Source organism: Ostrea edulis, chromosome 2 (genome assembly GCF_947568905.1).
Source record: "Ostrea edulis chromosome 2, xbOstEdul1.1, whole genome shotgun sequence".
Lineage (NCBI taxonomy): Eukaryota > Metazoa > Mollusca > Bivalvia > Ostreida > Ostreidae > Ostrea > Ostrea edulis.
Genome location: NC_079165.1, coordinates 88,908,228 through 88,925,190, shown reverse-complemented (window position 1 = coordinate 88,925,190; position 16,963 = coordinate 88,908,228). Strand labels below are relative to the sequence as shown.

Genomic DNA, 16,963 nt, shown 5'->3' with positions numbered 1-16,963 from the left:
GAAAATCTTACTTTAGCCAGTTTTTCTGGGGAAGGGAGTTACTATACAATGTCGAATTCCATGCTACATAATTGGAATATATACTAGTACTTTGAACAGTTTCAGAAAATGATTTCGTAACTTTCAACAATTTTGGCTTTCAAAAAGCGCTTGCGAATAGACAGCTGTGACGTAAGCAAGATCAATCCGGTGTTGTCTGAGGCACATTATATGCGGAAATATAGAACTCGTCACCATTCTGACGGAAAATTGGATCTGACGAGGCCTTTCTATACGTCAGTCTCCATCAGCGCCTTCCCCTCCTCATGCCTGAAAATGGTCAGCCGCGCTCGCTATTTCCAGAGACATTCTGCAACTCGTAATTGGCTTTCTTTGTCTCTCCGTGATTCCGTTGATTGAAGAAGTTTTTAAGATTCATTTGTTCCGCAAATGAGATACATTTTTAACTGTCAGTATGTCACAAGTATTTTGTTCTCTACGAAAATGAAACAAAATTGTGATTTCTATTGCTTGTGATCTTAAGCATCATACCATTTTGTTCTCAGTATCAAAGACGCCAGTTCTAGTCTTCAGCAATAAATATATTATCTTTTCTTCAAATTTTTGCATGATGAAAGGAAAGGATGCGCTGGAAAATATTTGTAGTTTTCATATATATTTTTTTTTAGGGACCTTGGTATCATCTTTTGAAATTTTTATTGTCGAAATCTATATCATACGTATGTATGTCAGGAAATGAATGCTGAAATTTAATAATTTGTTAATGGTATATATTTTTTAAAGGCACTATTAAAGGCATGATGGTGTGAACCGAAAATAACGTGTCAACGTTGTGTTGGGTCCATCATATTTTAATATCTGACAATATATATGTCGATTAGTGTTCATAAAGCGGCTTGGCACTGTTGTCGCAAGATCTTATCGCTGCCCGAACCCGATCCCAAGTCACTAACGCAGTTTCGGCTTACGGTGGGTGACACTTAAATATATGGCGAACATACGCCCAAGATCGCGTCCGCTGTATTATAGGAGGGGGTGGACAAAGACAGTTGTCTTGCTGCACACAGGAGATGGGCTTATTCGGAAAAGACCCCGATGATGCCATTTTTAGGTTTATTGGCTGGAGGAGACGGGTGTTGTACTTTAGATTCTTATCAGGAAGTGTTTCATTACAACATTGTCTTCGGTTTAATACGTCTATTAGGTTATCACTTCTAATAAAGTGTTGGAATTTGGGTAATTTAAGTGGCCCCCATACTCAAGACCGGTAACCGACAGAGATATTACCACAATAATGGGACATATAATCCCCAATCATATATAAAGTTTTGATTGAAGAATTTTGTGTGCAGGTGTTTGTTTTTAGTTCTTGTTGTTCAAGTTTTGAGTAACAAATGGTGGTCTTATTTTTCAAAATATAACTACATTTATTGTCCTGCCTTGTCCTTTAGCGGTTGTTTATCGTTCTAGCGAAATTCCCTGGAATTAAGGAATTTTACTATATTTTTTGTCCATTTGGCGGAGAAGGCATATCGCATTAAATCTTGTTGATTAAATGTTGTTGGCGCGCCAGGCCACTGGAACCACCCGCGATGAGCCGACTTTAACTATCTATTGCTCGACACTTTATAGCTCATTTCATAAATCATAAGCAGGACAACACGCGACAGTAATACGCGAAGATTTTAACCTGGCGTGAGAGATTGTATATATATATATATATATATATATATATATATATATATATATATAAAGGCAAGTGAAATAACTCCTGGGAGGATATTTTAAAACGGAGAGACAGTGATACCGGTATTTGTTTTGCAAGATTTTTTTTTCTAGTTGAACGAGCTTTTTGTGTCTTTCATACCCCAAACAAAATATGTGTAGTGCTGGTAATAAAACTTTTATCAGCCATTATACTTTTGTAAATGTTTAAAAGTGCATCTCTCTCGAATCAAAACATTGGATGATATGTCCTTTACTTCAGAACAAAAAGTGTTTTGAACAATTTGTAACTACAAACGGGACCACACGAAAAATAATTTGATTTTTTTATGGAACTGCATCCAGATGTGTAGATTGTCCAAGATAAGATAGGGTTGTCCTCGTCTCGGGGGAGCTTGACAGGAATCTTAGTTTGATTGACGCTTGTTGCTGATTCTGGCATCACAAAAATACTTTTCGTTGAATCAGAGGCCATGCATCGCAAAAATGTCCCAGTTGGTATATTCGTAAACTTGAGGGATTTTCTTAGTTTCGCAGAAAGGTCTTGCGTGAGCTGCGCATTGCTATGGTGTAATGCCGTGTCGGTTTTCAGCTTCTTCCTTTGAAGTCTTGCACAGAGGTTCTTGCTCGTTGTTTCTAAGACAGTTTTGGTTTATGGCCGTATTTGCATATACAGGCCTTCAAGACTTAATCCGGACTATTATGTGAACCCGTAAGCCACGGTACTTGATATCTCAATCGAATGCAGCGATCTGTTTGAAGTTGTGCATTCTGATTTACAGACTGGGCGATTCTTCCCCTGATAAATATGCTGCAATTCCAGGTTGGACAGCCTGTAGAATACAATGGCGAGCTCGACCTGTGAACAGCTATAGAGTTACTCAGTCGCCCAAGATAAGGAACCGTATTGATCTCTTCATGGCGAGATCCTGGGACAATGCGTCTCCGAAAGTGTACACCCTAAAGTAAATCAGCGGCAGATAATTGTTCATTAGTTTTATCCTTTGCAGATTAATTTTGATATTTCTAGATGAGAAAAATTGTTATTGAATTTTGAATTCCACGATCCTATTTTTCAAAAAAGAACATTTTTGTCTTTATTGTACAATTGAATATATTTGAAGGTTTTGGTCTGCAGTCTTGCTTTGGTCCTCTAGCTATCGGTTCCGGGATAATAACTACAATTCTGGCGCATTAGCGTGATATCGTGGCTTCTTCTGTTTGAGCTTTAAGTGTTTTACTGTCATTAATTGATTAAGCGAAAATACACCGTGACTCAAACTGTCATAATTGATGATTCTGTAATGCACTGTAAATATACAGCCGTGAATCCGGAGAAGGCTTGTTCTCTTTTGAAGGCTACCAACACTTTAGAACAATGCCATTATTCGTGGATGACTGCCACAGAATACCAGGGTTTGATTTAGCGCGGATTTTTAAAAGCGCAAATTATCTTCTGTTACGATCTGTCCAATGACATGCCTTTTGCGACATGTCACCATAAATCGTCTGCTACGACAGATACGGGTGTTTTACGACCCATCCGACTCATTAACGATTGTTAAACAATCATTTTACTTTACAGTTTGTTTGTAGATTCTATCAGAAAATTACATCCAAATAAAATATCCTTCATTTTCAAAGACAAATTATAAAATTTACGAGAGTTTAAATGTTTTCACCCATTGTGTTCTGCTTAATTGTTACGTCATAACCGTTGTCCAAAGTTAGTTCTAATGAACGGGTGTCTTTTATATTCCATTTCCTTCCACAAAACAGCGGGCCAAATTTGAGCTAGTTTAACGATTTTTCAAAGGCTTGAGCATGTTTAATAATTCTCTTTATCTGATTTCAAATGTATAATTCTTACATGATTTGGCGTACGGTCGCGGTATTATAGAAAAGTAACGGCTTGTTTTGTTTGTACGTGTATTTCAAGGCACAAAAAACACGAAGCGACAGATATTAATAAATGAGAATTCTTGCCATGATAACCTTTCTGTATAATGAATAAATGCCACCAAGATAGTATTCATGTTATGTCAACGGGATGCACGCAGCCAAAGAATCTGTACGGAACACAATCATAATCCAATAACGCAAACAGACTTTTCAGTTTGAAGTTTTAAAACATACTGGATTCTGAGTAAACATTTTCTTTTTCTTTTTTTTGAAGTCTTTGATTATATTGGGAAATTGATTTGTCAACCAGAAAGCAATGTAATGTTTGATTTTCATCTCCTTCACGGGTATGATAAAATTTACTACACTACTTTAGGTTAGACAATATGTACACAGATATACGAGTTAATTGTGAAGTACAAAGGATATAATCAAACAGTAGGACGAAAATGCAGTCCGTGCCTGATCATTTTAAACTCTTATCATTTGTTGTGTTGTCCTGTCTGCTTTTTAACTGTAAGTTCTCAATGTAGAAAATATTCGTGGGTTATACATGCTATCGAAATTGAACTTTGGTATATCATTGTAGCACTATAATATTAGTAGTAGTTTTGCAAAGATTTTGTGGTAGTGGTTGTGATGCGGGTTCAAATACAAAATAGGAAGTAATTTACACAGCTTGCACTGATCAACATCCATCAGTAAATTTGAAAGAAAAATAGAAGTACAACGGGTCTCTAGTATTTTCATAAAATTTATTTTTATAGCGATCTTTGCCGCCTGGTGACTAATGTGCACTGGTCGGTAAATAATAACCTCTTCGTTTGTACCTTCTTTCTATTTTCTCTCATTATTGTTAATAAGACCTGATTATGTTCTTGGGTTTCACAATAAAAGATAATTTCCGCGGGTGAGTGCCTTTTTGGCCATAACGTGTTAAGATCGGCTGCAATTTTCATACATCAAAAACAAAGTGTTCCCAGTTCAGCAGGGAGAAATACCCTCAAATATGTCATAATTTTAGGGCATCGCTGCCGTCAAGCCACACATTATATGATAATCGTTTCCAGTAGTGTAGTTTAACGCAATAAATCAGCGCAGGCGCAGATAGTGTTACCCACGGTGATTGATCGGGGTGGAGGCCCGGCCCCCTGGTCTGTGATCTTCCTTGGCCGTGGATTTGCCCAGTGACCCGGACACTAGAAATGGTTGTTATTCAAAACATCAGATAGGAAGTCGTCATGAAAAAAATATATATCTGATAACGGAAACAAGGGGAATGCATTTAGCCTTACCTGTGGATTTACCTGTGACCGGCTTTTCACACTTCATTTGGTAGTGTACATGTGTAATGTGTATGACCGGACATCAAAATTATTGCGATCTAATGAAGCCGAGAGGGAAGAAAAAACCGTTGTTATTCAGTTAGAATAAAATCTGTATACATCTGTTCATGCTTTAAAACAGAACGAAGGTGTAGACAAATTAACTCTGCACACCCGTTTCTTGTTAAGCACAAACATATTTATATGTGATATGTGAAATACATACACTGTACTCGTACAATAATATGATATACATACTCGTACAATACTAGGTTCACTATCGGTCTAGTTTATACTCGTACAATACTAGGTTCTCTAATTTGGTTCTTATTTAGACACGTAAAGAATGTGGGCGCATTGGAAATGGATTCGGCGGGAATCTGGGCTAATAAGGAGAGTGAAAATTTCATCGATGATTTGTGAACATTTTTCAAATTGTTATCATTATTTGGTTACTTTGGGACTTTGAATACATCTTGAAATACATTTGGTTTTACCAGAATATGTGTCTGTATTTAACAACACGACGACATTTGACTCAAAAACCTAATAATTTACATCTGTTTTAAAATGATTTTGTGTTTCCGAGTCGTCTCTGCACGAATTTGAAACGTGTGACGTATTCATCAAAGAATATACTGCTGGAGGGATGACCCAAATATTACAAAATATGTACTTTTCCGATATTTTTTCAGGGAGGAAATGCGCAAAGTCCAAAGATACAAAACTATCGTTAGATACTACTTTAAACTTCCTTGAATAAATGAGTATTGGATAACATTATATATGCGCTGCATGAGTATTTTGAGTTCGAATCCTTCTAGGTTGTTTTTTTTTTCCTTTCTTTTTTTACATTGTTTATTTGGCTATTTTAATTTAAATCTTATGTTAGCATTAACAGTGTAGTATACACAGGCGAGCGAAATAGTTTGGTTTTTTTTAGTGTTTGTTTTTAACACGGTGTTTTCTGCATACCTGTTTACGTGGACTGAATTAATATTATGTAATGAAAAATATTAGGCACGCTATTGTTTCCTGCTTAAAGCATGCGAACGCCAATGTTTTCTGTTATCATACATCGTTTATAGCATCGCATGGATATTCTAAATATAACTTATCATCGATTTATTCAGAAGGACCCTTTTAATAAAAAATATTAAATAGAAAATTTTGATCTAGTCTGTAGCCATCAGAGGTACTAGACAAGCGCCCAATTTTCTAAAACTGCCCATGTTGTTGAGGATGTATGTATCCCACATTGCATGATAAATACAATTATATTTTGAAACCAAAAACTTATAATATTTACTTTGTTTAGTGACAAAATGTTAGTAGAAATTAATCAGGGGAAAACCCACAAGAGATTCAAATTGACCGCGCTCCGGGTCGGCGACCCAGCACTGACCCAGCACTGAACTAATCGATGACTTTGAAAAAGGACAAGATATTTAAATTTCCATCTACGGTTCAAAAGAAAGTGGGCCATCAATGTGATGTGTTATTCATTCTTTAAAAGTACAAGCAGGATATACAAACCAAATTATAACGTGAGTCAGGAATTGTGGATTTACCTTATACAACTTCACAAATATAGTCGAGCTTCAATCCAATTTCTTTCAAATGGCCAAAAATTATCATTATTTTAAGCTTTATGTGTTTAAAAAGAGTAGGTCTTAAGTGTCGGTCAACCACTATCAAATTAAGATATTAATCACCATATCACAATGTGGCATATACAATGTACATGTATAAGAAAATAATTTTTCGTTGGCGCATGCGGCCCATGATTGCTATTCGAAAAAAGTTTGAAACGTTATCAACTACATCGAAAATTGAAATCGCTTTGGAGAGTAATAATGATCACTTTTTGTTTCACGGTATATGATAAAAATTACTGAATTTTAGAGAAATCAAAGAATACTTAAATCTCAGGACCGGGTAAGGCTGTTAATGCGTCTAGTCCTCGTAAAATGATTTTATTGATAGTAGTTGATCCCTTTGATAAATATTTGCTTGATCAGTGTTTGAAACCACGACATACCGGGGAAATTTGTGTAGTGTAGATTCAAGTTTTCCCATGTCACTCAGAACCAGAGCAGGAAACAATAGGGATTTAAAGAGTTTTAGATAGAAACATAGATTATAGTTTGTCACAACATGACCCTCAAGACCCTGTTTGGTTTTACAGGAGGAAATGCAATTTTTCTGGTGAGCATTGGTGCCCATGAGCCACTTGTTTGTTTCAAAGGTCACTTTCGATTCATCTTCGTGCTAATATGTTCACAGAAGAATTTAGCTGATTTTTGAACTTGTTAAATTTTTATTTGAGAGGGATTTTTTTTTTTTTTTTTGGTTGTTTTTTGTTTTTAATAATGGAGGCCTGGTCTGAAATGATAGATTTTGTGGAGGGAAAGTAACTAACGCCTGGTGATGCTCTCATAACGCAGTTGTAGCATGAACTGTAAAATGAAATTCACCATTTATAACACTGCAAGGGCCTTGAAGTTTTTTTTTCTTCATAATATAGATATAAGATGTTGGTGGATTTTTTTTTATCACTTACAGATTTTATTATTATTTTGCATCCCTATAAATTGAATAAACTCTTAACAAGCAGTTTCTACGAAGCAATTCATACGAATGTCAAAAATATTTTTCAAGCATTTTTTCTCTTAATAAATATTTTAACATTTAAAAAAAGATCTTTGAAATTATATGAATCTCTGTCTTTATTTTACGAAGTTCATGATAATTTTTATCGATGGACAGAAAGACGGTTGTGGTTTATTGTAACTTGCCGAAAGGAATATCGTGCAGTAAGGTGATACAATTTAAGCTTACCTTGCTGAAAAATAGGAACGAAATTGTTAAGAGATGAGAAAACCCGATGAAAGACGTAAAGGACATCCGAAAAACGAATTACCACCCAGGAGGAAACACATAAAAAGACACCCAGTAAATGAAATTCAAATTAAAACCGAAAAGCAAAATGGTATGCCAAAAACAGTGCAAGTACTAATTATGTAGTGCCGACTCCGTAGACAATGATAGAGAGCCGGTAAAAGGCTTCCGTCCTCCTACGGGTGTTCTCAAGCTGTTTGTTGTTCCTATTCCTCCGACATTGTCAAGTGTTTATCCGGGGTAGTCCCTGCTGTCGTCTGCTTACAAAATTAGCGGGTAATTGGAGCTCGGATGTCGTCTGCCCATTGTTCGCCCATCACAGATCAGTCGCTCTGACGGACTTTTCTCTGCCGAATCCCCTTAAGGAACTGTGTGAAAATTTTTAATAGATTGTTATCGTGTTTATCATACTATAGGTCTGAAATCCTAATGAAAACGTCTTTGACTTTCCGTCGCTTATCGTCCCGCTGGATCTGGTTGCAGAAATGGCCAGAGTTTCATTTTATTATTCTGCAGAGCTTTGTTACGCTGGGTCCAGGGTTTTTGGTACAAGAGTACACACTGTAGGAAGATTGCGGTCATATTTTTTTTTTTAATTTATCATAAAACATCCATAATTTTTGTTTCCATGAAGAAATGATATGACCCTCTTAACTTGTCGTATGGAGATTTCTCTGGGTTCCACAACAAATTACAATTGTCTCCAAAATAATTTAACGTAACATGAAGTCATTAACTCTTGCTTTCACCGGTAAAAAAAAAAACCTACCAATTTAATTGCTTTCTAGGTGTATATTTTCAAAATTGGGAAAAATTATTTGACACCCCATTCAGACAGTATTTTCACGGAGTAACATGAAAGTGATTTATGTCCGTGGTCCCCTGTTAGTTATCGTCTCTGTCATTTCAGGATATAAGATTTTATGTTGAACAATAAATACGTATAGTTTTATGTTTGGTATTGGTATTACGATTTCGAAGTTCTCTGACGCTAAGTACTAGAAAGTTGTAGTTGCGTACTATAATTACTACATTTTCAAATCAACATTGGTGTCAGGAAAATTAAGATATATATTTGTACTTTTTCTACCTAGTTTGTAGATACATTCAGAACTCAATGTTTTGGTCTGTTGTTTTACGTCCCATTCGAAAAGTTCTCACGTCACCAACTGTAGGTGAAGTGCCATAAATTTTGAGCTATGCATGTAGTTGAAGGTCGTAACATTGAGGGTTCTTGATCGTGCCAACATTGTTTTTAAGATCATATCCAAAAGACATGTGACCTTCACTTCGGATGCTTGACGAAGAAACAGTCACTACTTGTGCCAAACCTCTTGGGTCAAACACTGGTTCAATTTCTTGGTTGCGAAGTTAGCGCATTAAAAGTTAGACTACCGAGTCCGATCCAAATTCGATGTAAAACTCTTTAGCATATAAAGATACCACTGCTAATTAATGTTCACTCGTGAATTTTTATTCTCCATAGCACCACGCCGATAGATTTATGTTGAGATTGAAATTGATATGCACGAATGTTCATCATATTCGACAGTATGGATCAAAGAGAAAAATAGAGAATAATACATTATAAAATCCATGTCATATGTCATATCAGCCCGAATGACCTCATATCAGCCCTAAGACCGATGGTAAGTAAATCACTGGCCAGCACCTTTGTGATTGGATGGCCAATAACCCTATACATGTATACTAAATTGTGATTGGATGACCAGTAACCTTATACACGAATACATAATACTACATTGTGATTGGATGACCAATAACCCGATACATGTATACTACATTGTGATTGGATGACCAATAACCCGATACATGTACATGTATACTACATTGCGATTGGATGACCAATAACCCGATACATGTATACTACATTGTGATTGAATTATCAAACCTTATACATGAATACTACATCGGGATTGTTACCATATCAACATACGAGAATAACCAATAAAATTTTCCGCTAGTATATTATATATACACATGTATGTATTATATTGGACGAATCTATAGATGGTAATACACATTTTCGAAATATTTATCCTGTAGTATTAAATTTTAATGATATTTCAAAGATAAGAAATTAGTATAAAGGGTTATTTGTCCTCCAATCACAAAATAGTATTCATGTTTAGGGTTATTTTTTTTATCCAATCACAATGCAGTATAATTGAATAGGGTTATTGGTCATCCAATCACAAACGTGCTGGTCAGTGTTTGACTGTTGCAGAGTACTTTGTGGCAACTTCAATGGTGCCTTTCATTCTGGTTTTTCTTGTGTAGGTGCGTGTTATAACAGATATCCTTCTTTCCCCGTGTTATCGGCCCTTTCATTTAATTGTCCTGGTACGGCTGACAATCACGTCTGTCAGAGCCGAGTTTTACAGAATTCTGCCATTTTTACGGCGTAACTGATACGGAATCTCACAAAAATTGCAAATGATTCACAGCAGTGAATGTACACGGATTCTGAAGTTTGTGGTTGAAATTATCGTTTATATCTTTCTGTCTTTGTTCAGTATAAACTTTTAACATTGTTTCTGTGGCGAAGAATTCGCTGCAAACATTCATTTTCAGCGACTGATGGCGAATGTTTGACACGAAGGTTGTCATTTATACCCCAACAACATCTTTTTGTCTTTTATTCAGAATAACTGTTCGGATCTGCGTTTCGGCTAGGAAATATTGAAAGTATTCTCGAGCTGTCGGATGTATTCCCTATTGAATGCATTCTCTATACCAAATACATTCTCTATATCGCTAGCTCTCCACGAGGGAGAGACAACGACTCGTCGAATTCTCAACACACTGTAGTAGAGTGCTACCTAAATAATACGGAGAATCTGAGAAGGGGAACTCATTTTCATACGAGTAAACGAACAAGCAGACCCGTCACAAGTACCCAAAAAACACATAGCTAAAAAATGCACAACTTGAAAGTTTAAAAAATGACAAAACACATTGAAAAGTTTAATTTTTGATAGACAGTGGAGTCAAGCAATAGACTTCCTGCCAAGATCGCTCTCCGTACAAAAGAAAGGCACAGCGTCTCCCGTCGACAAGTGATGCTAAAGGGCCCTCTTGTCAGAAGAGTAGATAATTACTCCGAGTGCAGGTTCATTCATAACTTCAGACATTCCCCCATAAATCTCTCCTCGGAATAGGTTTCCATCAACAAGTACAAGGTTTTATAATCAGCTGAATGACTTCTGCGAGTTGACACCTCCTCTTATAAAACGGTGAGAGCTGTACCTTGGCAGGATTCGGTATTCAATTTAATCTTTTTCCATTATTGAATAATTAATTTTTATCAAAATTAATGTTAGAAATGCCGACGAATCGTATTAAGATAAAGTTTGAGGAAACAGTCGAGTTTCGAGCTGGAATTCGGATCATTAATCTTGTAGACGGAGAGCAATTTCCAACTTGTTAGTGATGTTTTAAATAACCTACATGGTTACCACATAACCTCTCTTATCATCACAGACAAGCATATATCATATTATCAAATCTATATACGGAGGACCCGATGTTACTAAGTACAAAGCCAGGAGAAATCATATCTCAGTTGGGTTTATGATCAGTTTTGACCCAGAAGGTAAAAGATCCCCTCCAAGCTGTTCGGACAGTCAACATATTTTCGGAATTTTCCGTCATCGGTTGACTTGTATTTAGAAATGTAGAATATATTATCTATACCGTTAATGATGAGCGCGTTTTAGAGAGAAGCAGCCAATTATCCTCCAAATCCCTTCAGAAAATGAACGGCAAAGATCTTCCGTGACTGACACGAAATCCCCCAATAATTATGATGGAGAGTCCGATAAGGCAGAAACACTAAATTCTGCCAATCAAATTTATCCCTGGTCTTGAAACATTTAGATGTCGCATTGAATTAGAATTTGCTTAATGATTAATGTGTTTTATGTGTGTTATTATTTTCCCGAAATCTCATTGAATTCCGTGGTTTTCAGGGGTAGACTCGGGCCACGTTCAGAATTTGAGAAATAGTAGTAGCCTACCTAGAGCGAATAGACTAGGTCATTGTGAGCTACTCTGCCAAAAAACAAAGTCAACTTGTAGAGAAACGAATAGATGAAACGATAATCGGCCAAAAACAAAAGAAATCCTGTAGCGCTCTGATTATTAGAGGGTTCCTGAGACTCTCGTCTGCTTTCTCTCAGACTTCTCGTGCCGACGCGGAAGAAGAACCCCTACTCGGAAGAAAGAGTCGAACATCAACGGCGCGTAATTCTCCGGGTGATCTATATGTTTTGCTGCCGTCTGTGATAGGTCTAAAACCCCAGTTACAGTCTACAAATTCATCAGTTCGCTGCATATTTATTATTATTTTGTAATTAAAATAATAAGGTTGATTATCATTGACACTATGAGGCAAGCCAGATCCTCCTTGCGCGGGAAACCACTCGGCCCCCCGATCTGACGAACAAAATTTTAACCGGAAAATCGCGTGCCAAAATTTAGCATTTATGAGCTTGGTAATAGCCTTGCGATGTTCCGAACTTCAAACTAGAATTAACTGTCTTGTTTTGCCGGGATAACATATAGCTTTCCTTCAGTCCTTGATTAGCATTGAGAGCCATCATCATTATGGTCTCTCGAGCGAATTATCTAAACCCCATCATTCCCAAATTATTGCGTGTAGAACCAAGTTCCTTCATTCGTTTTGTTCTCTTGGGTAAACTGTATTTAGGAAAAACGAAATAATTCGTAAAATCAGCAACAATCATTGATCTGGTAGAGTTATAGTGAGTTACTCTTGAAATATTAATTTTCATTTTCCAGAATCTGTTTCCATGTGGGATTAAGAATATTTACTATTAACGTGATCCATAGCGTGAACAGTTTAAATTTAGTGTATAGGCCTAGGCGTGTAATGTGCAGCTGAAAGCAAGCTGGAAAATGACTTTTTCATCCTTAAGCAAAGTTTCTGGGGGGAAATGGCGTTTCTTTGCTAAGCGGACATCCTTCAATCGATTTTCGTGCGCAATGTTTATCTTGATTATCTTGACAATGGATACAGAACCTTAATTATCTTCAATTCCACTGTATCAAACTGTAATTAGAATTTATTTAACTACGCTTAAATGACCCTTAATACGACAGCACCGCTTCGATAGCGGCAAATTTGCATTTAAGTACCGAATGGATCGAGAGAAGTAGCAATTTTCCAGAAACTATTGCTATAATTTTTTCGATCTTTATCAAGTGAATGCGCAACCCCTTGAATCAATATTTATTTTATTTCCTGCAAGAAATGAATTTTATTAGCGCAATGAAAAGTAATGGCTTCCCCATATTTTTTACAACCAGTCGGACGTGGAGGTTTAATTGAATCTTTAATGATTTTGAGTTGTTTTTATTTTTATTTATTGCAAGAGCAACAACACTAGAACAATAGACCCGTACTAAATGATGTCCATATTTCGTCTCCTGTTATAAACTATGTAGATTTTTTGCTGTTACGGACGTTATCTGTTTTCTGAGCCCGTGACAGATTTCATTCGTTTTTTACCTGTTTATTGCGTGGATGACACAAGCACCTGTCTCTCGGTAATTAGCTACCTCCCCCCGGGCCAGCATCAGCAGCAGGTATTTTTACTGTGACAGTCTCTCTTTAAATAAACCGGGCTTTTTTCTAGTTACACGGGTCCAATATTGCCAGGAGGATATCGACGATATCCATTAAACGGCAGTATAACAAAGTTTTTGTATCAATGATGCATTTTCTATAATTTATCATCGTCATTTAAGGCTGCGGGCAAAAAGCTCTTATAGTTTATGACTCAAAGAGAGGGAGAGAGAGAGAGAAAGAGAGAGAGAGAGAGAGAGTTTTCCGGCCACCTACCGTTCAAATAAGAATATGCTGATTTATGTTGGCGATAAAACTTAGAGAGGAATCAAATTTGAGAATAAAATTAGATTTTTTTTTGTTCAATGGCATACATCAGCTTCGGAGATTATAGGGGCATAAAATGTCTGTGTAAATTCACGAGAGCATCTAATTGAGGCGAAATGCTGGGGACTCCGTGAATTAAGCTGATGTTGTAACTCTGTTTTTCCAGCACTTTGTGGTTATGATTAATATAGCTGTTCTCGAAATTATTCGTATATTTATAGAAGTATAAGAAATATATAATCCTGTCGTAATACTGAATCATACAGTTCCGGTTGAACAAGTGATGTAGATGTTACATTGATAACTAACGAGTTGCCAAAACGGAAATACATTGTGCAAAGGAAGTCGCATACATACCCTGGCATTGAATAATTTCTGTAGATTAAGGACATAAGTCATAAACTACAATGGACCAAATGCAATGCTGAACACCGTATAAGGTCCTAGCCGCATTGTCCACGCTATTGTGGGGTGAACATTAGCTGCAATAATGTAGCCCTCTCTGATTTTTTTTTTTTTTTTTTTTTTTTTTTTTTTTTTTTTTTAGGGAGAGGGCTACAACTCCTTAGGATCTCCGTAATGGTGCAAATGCGGGAGTGATTCACTCCCGCAACATTTGCGCTCATTCTAAACATTTCCTGACTTTCTTTACGTAAATAAAATGAGATTCTATGTTTCTTAGTCAATATATAAATTTACAACCTTCAACTTTAGATTTGTGAGGCTCTATTCTACCGTTTTCAACAATTTCGATAAATTCCAATTCCTCGATTCATATTTGTGCGCCATGTTTGATGTACTGAAGTTTCAACTTCCGATTGTCAAGTCATTTGCATATGCCATATAAGGTAGTATTTACATCAATGGACAAGTATGGAGGCGAAAGCTATTTCGTCGGTATTGAAAAGGTTTGAATTAAATATCAAGTTAAAAACCGAACAGCAGAGTGTAAATTCTTTCTGCAACAATATGATTTTTCTTTCTTTGTCGAAGTGGCTCGAGTAACTACATTTTCGCGCTGATTGTCAATGTTTAGGCTTTCATTAGATCCACCTACGAGATCTCGCGATAACAAGCATGGCGGAGCAGACGAAGAATTTTGCATGCTGTACATTATATTTAATGAAAAACACCTTTATTAGACATGCCCGAGCACAAAGTTGGTACTCCTTTTGGTGTAAACAACATTTGGGACTAATACACAGAGTTTGTTATCGGTTATTCATAAAATTATTTTGCACCATTACGGAGATCCTATGGAATTGTAGCCCTATCCCGAAAACGTCAGAATAAAAAAAATTGGATAGGGCTACATTATTGCAGCTAGGTGAACATTAGAAACCCGTGGACAGTTTTTCTTACAAACACTAATAACGTTGTATTCTTTGTGTGAAAGGTTATAGGTAGTGCATGGCTTATATGCTTCATGTTTTTTGGCATTTGTATATTTCAGGGTTTGACTGACGCGAGGGGCAGTTAATGTAATGACCTGGCGACTCGGGTCTTGGGTTTGTTTTGCGGTCCGTCAGCTTGACCCAGGTGTAGGCGTCAGTGGTCAGTTCAGATTTTACAGCCAGTTCTTCCCCTGCTACCGAAGGTAATATTTGTTTTCTTTATAGAAAATAAACCAACGTACATAGATACAAAAATCAATTTCGCATTCTCACAAAATCCAAGTAATTGAAAGATAAAATACGTGAATTTTGACATGGTCCAAATAAGTTACCATATACTTGGTTCTCTATAGAGTGTGGACTTCAATAAATATCATACGAGACCGATATTTAGGGAGAATTTCATCTTCCTTTTGACACCCATTATGTAATGTTGAATTGAAATATTCGCATGCTAAGGGGTGAGTAAAGGAAAACCCCTATGCCCATTATCATATATTATAATACAAACCTGGTACAAAAGAGAGAATCCCTATTTCTATCCATATATGTCTACTCATCATTGTCATCTTCATAAGTGTCATTATCTATATTCGTCCGCCGGTGAGGGCCTGCCTGGTCATTTGTAACATTTATGTACTATAACTTTTCAATAATATGACAGATGAGAGTCAATTTGTCACAACGAAAACGGACAGTCCCTGGCAATAGTTACGCGCCGCGGTGGTCATTTCTCGACTCGGTGTCGCCTACTGTATGACTCGGCCCATATCCAGGCTTCTGTAGGTAGTACTAAGAACAAGTCAAAGTATGACCACAACTATATACGTGATGGTAGGAATAACCAGCTTTATATCGCTATTATTAAACTAGTTTGTGTGGTCCTGAAATGACAAATCGTGTACACGTCTATAACGTGTTCTGCCTTGGTCTCTAATCGTGCACTGTTTTTTTGAGTGACAAGATTTTGCATACATGGTGGATATGTATTTATACATGTGTGTATGTTTTGTTTCTTGTCGCTTGTCAATAAACCAATACAACTCTGAAAATGCCAAAAATGTACCAACATTACATGAGTGGTTTGATGATTAAGGTGAGATGACCGACTGTGTCTGTCACCAAGTGATGTATGGTGACCCGTGTGTCACGGTCACTTGATGACGGACATTGGTCAGCCGATGAAACATTTGAAATGTCGGTCCTGTATAGAAATGTTTTGAGGTGTACGTTAGTACATTGTACAGGTTCGATGTGTAGATCCGGTCTGCAGACCTCACAAAGTCACTCGTTACTGTGAGTGACACGTTATGATGGCATCTTATTGCCCTTTGTGACCACACAAGGATGCCAGCTTAAGCAATTGTCCCATGGTCGCATCGTTCATACGAGGAGCTGCGGTTCCCTCCTGTAGATTCCTCCATTGTGGTTCCAGGAAGCATGGCATGAACAAAGTTGAATCTACATTACTTGTTGATGAAGCTTGCATAGTATTTTGAGAAGTAGCATACTTTTTGAGAATATTTCAAAGATTTTTCCCCTTTAAATTCCTTTGCAAATCTTTACATTCCTTCCCCTATTATGACTATACTTTCTGGTCCCGTGGGTCATGTTTGGAACAAATTTACATCTAACACAGGAGGATTGCATGCAGATTAATCTGACTAATTGTTAAACGTTTATGGTTCTTGAGAAGAAGAATTTGGCCATCTATTCTCATGTAAAACTTTAAACCACTAATCGTTACCCTACACTGGGCCAATGTGTTTGAATCTTTG

At 36.8% G+C, this 16,963-nt stretch overlaps 2 protein-coding genes across 8 annotated transcripts in view; both read left to right on the top strand.

Moving 5' to 3' along the window:
* LOC125679183 (neurobeachin-like) overlaps positions 1–16,963 on the top strand; it is a 142,783-nt gene that overhangs the window by 60,807 nt on the left and 65,013 nt on the right. The gene's annotated exons all lie outside the window — the stretch shown is intronic.
* Positions 1–16,963, top strand: part of LOC130051959 (uncharacterized) — a 57,939-nt gene that overhangs the window by 4,830 nt on the left and 36,146 nt on the right. Inside the window, exon 2 of the mRNA XM_056155367.1 lies at positions 15,245–15,388. Coding sequence (XP_056011342.1) covers positions 15,276–15,388 — 113 coding nt within the window. The 5' untranslated portion in view covers positions 15,245–15,275. The remainder of the gene's footprint in view (positions 1–15,244; positions 15,389–16,963) is intronic.